Source organism: Gekko japonicus, unplaced genomic scaffold (genome assembly GCF_001447785.1).
Source record: "Gekko japonicus isolate JY-2015 unplaced genomic scaffold, Gekko_japonicus_V1.1 scaffold4055, whole genome shotgun sequence".
NCBI classification, from domain to species: Eukaryota; Metazoa; Chordata; class Lepidosauria; order Squamata; family Gekkonidae; genus Gekko; species Gekko japonicus.
In genome coordinates this window covers 12,191-14,362 of record NW_015173261.1, presented here as the reverse complement: position 1 = coordinate 14,362, position 2,172 = coordinate 12,191, and the positions used below count along the sequence as shown (strand labels likewise).

The window sequence follows — 2,172 nt, the reverse complement described above, 5'->3', positions numbered from 1 at the left end:
ACAAACGGCTCTTTTTCAAGGACAGCTGTGCCAGAGCTTGTGACTGACCCAAGGTCACATCAGCAGGTGCAAGTGGAGGAGTGGGGAATCAAACCCGGTTCTCCCAGATTAGAGTCCACACACTTAACCACTACACCAAACTGGCTATCAATAGGGCAGAAACGCATCAGGTCATGTGTATTGGCCTTGTTTTTAGGCTATACTTTTTTACGAGGCTTTCATTAGGTTTTTAATATTGGCCCTTCATTAGACTTTCTTCTCACCCTTTTGGTTCTTGATTCCAGTTTTTGGGTCAGGTTTGTTTTCCCCTCCCTGTGCCATAATTTCAAACATCACACCACAGTGATTCAGAAGCGCAACGAAGGGGCTGGAAATGGAAGAAAGCCATTTACTTCCCACCAAAGCGGTACCTATTTATCTACTTGCAATTTCTTGCTTTCGAACTGCTAGGTTGGCAGGAGCTGGGGCCAGAGATAGGCGCTCACTCCGTCATGCAGCACTCAGGTCTTGAACTGCTCAGCTACCGACCTTCTGGTCTGCAGTTCAGTAAATGCAAGAGGAAGATCACGCAGCAGCAAAAAAGGATGGGGGGAAGCGGCATTGTAGGAAGCACTAGAGACATTTCATTCACTGCTGTTTGCTTGAGGACACTCTAGCTCTAACTTTGATAGCCACAGAGGTGCTTTTCGGACATCACCCATTAAAAGTTTCTGCCAAATGCAGAGTTGCTGAATTAGAAAGCAGTTTATGTCAACAACGGCTCAGGCACGCTTTGCCAATGGGCCGCAAGCAGGTTCTTAGGAACAGGTAGATGAATTCCACTAGCAGCCGGTTACTAAACAGGGTCTGTCTGAAATGACAGGAAAAAATCCATTAGCATCCAGTTACTAAAACAGGATAGGCAATCTGAAAAAGGCCATAGCTAGGTTTCAGTGGGCACAGGACAGATCTCAGCTGTCCCGAACCCAACGGCCGGGCTTGGTATGATGCAGCATTGCTTACCTGTAGGAACAGAAGGGGGGATAGATGACTACTCACCACAGCTCCAACAGACCCCCCAAACTTTACGAGGGTGTTAATATGTTTCGTCAGTGTGTGCAAGGCTTCATCCTCGATGGGAAAAGGGTGTCCAAAAGCAGCAGCGCAAATCATTTTGGAGACTGAATGCAAGATATGCCACGTAGGGTCCATAGGCTCCCCTGCAGATGTAACAGGTGTCAGTCATAATTACATCATTCATTCCCTCACTCGTCCCAGGGCATAGGGGGCATATAGGGACATTCACAGATGTCCACCTTCATGCATCCAAAGGGCACTTATATTCATCTGCCAATCTATAGGTATGTAGCAAAATGTGCAGAGAAACACATAAACACATGCAGCTGCCTTCAGCAGAATCAGATCATTGGTCCATAGAATCATAGAATGTTAGAGTCGGAAGGCACCTTGCAGGTCATGTAGTCCCACCACCTCTGCACTCTGCAGGAGTATACTGAAAGACAGCCCTACAACATACCCGAAAGATGGTTGTCCAGCCTCCACTTGAAAACATCCAGCGAAGGAGCATCCACCACCTCCCGAGGCAGACTGTTCCACTGCTCAACCACTCTGACAGTTAGGAAGTCTCTCCTGATATTTAGCCGGTAACGACTCCCTTGTGATTTCCACCCATTAGCTCTAGTCTTGCAATCCAGAGCAAGAGAGAACAGATCTGCTCCACCTTCTACATGACAGCCCTTCAGATACTTGAAGACTGCAATCATGTCCCCTCTAAGCCTTCTCTTTCCCAGGCTAAACATACCCAACTTTCCTCGTAAGACTTGGATTCCAACCCTCTCACCATCCTGGTTGCCCTCTTCTGGACACGCTCGAGCTTGTCAGCATCCTTCCTAAAATGTGGTACCCAAAACTGGACACAGGACTCCAGGTGAGGCCTGTCCATAGCAGAATAGAGCGGAACTACCACCTCCCGTGATCTAGACACAATGCTTCTGTCAATCTTATCTACTCAGACTGGCAGGGGCTCTCCAGGGTCTCAGGTTGAAGTCTTTCCCATCACCTACCACCTGATCCTTTTAATGAGAGATGTCAGGGATTGAACCTGGGACCTTCTACATGCCAAGCAGCTGCTCTACCACTAAGCCACACACACACCCAAGCCTTTGTGCAAAT

General features: G+C 48.0%; 1 protein-coding gene across 1 annotated transcript in view; it reads right to left on the bottom strand.

Annotated features, from left to right (window-relative positions):
• The window catches only part of LOC107120164 (cytochrome P450 2J2-like), a gene marked incomplete at its 5' end in the record, with an annotated part of 32,896 nt that overhangs the window by 18,821 nt on the left and 11,903 nt on the right, over positions 1–2,172 (bottom strand). Inside the window, one exon of the mRNA XM_015422811.1 lies at positions 1,039–1,199. Coding sequence (XP_015278297.1) covers positions 1,039–1,199 — 161 coding nt within the window. The remainder of the gene's footprint in view (positions 1–1,038; positions 1,200–2,172) is intronic.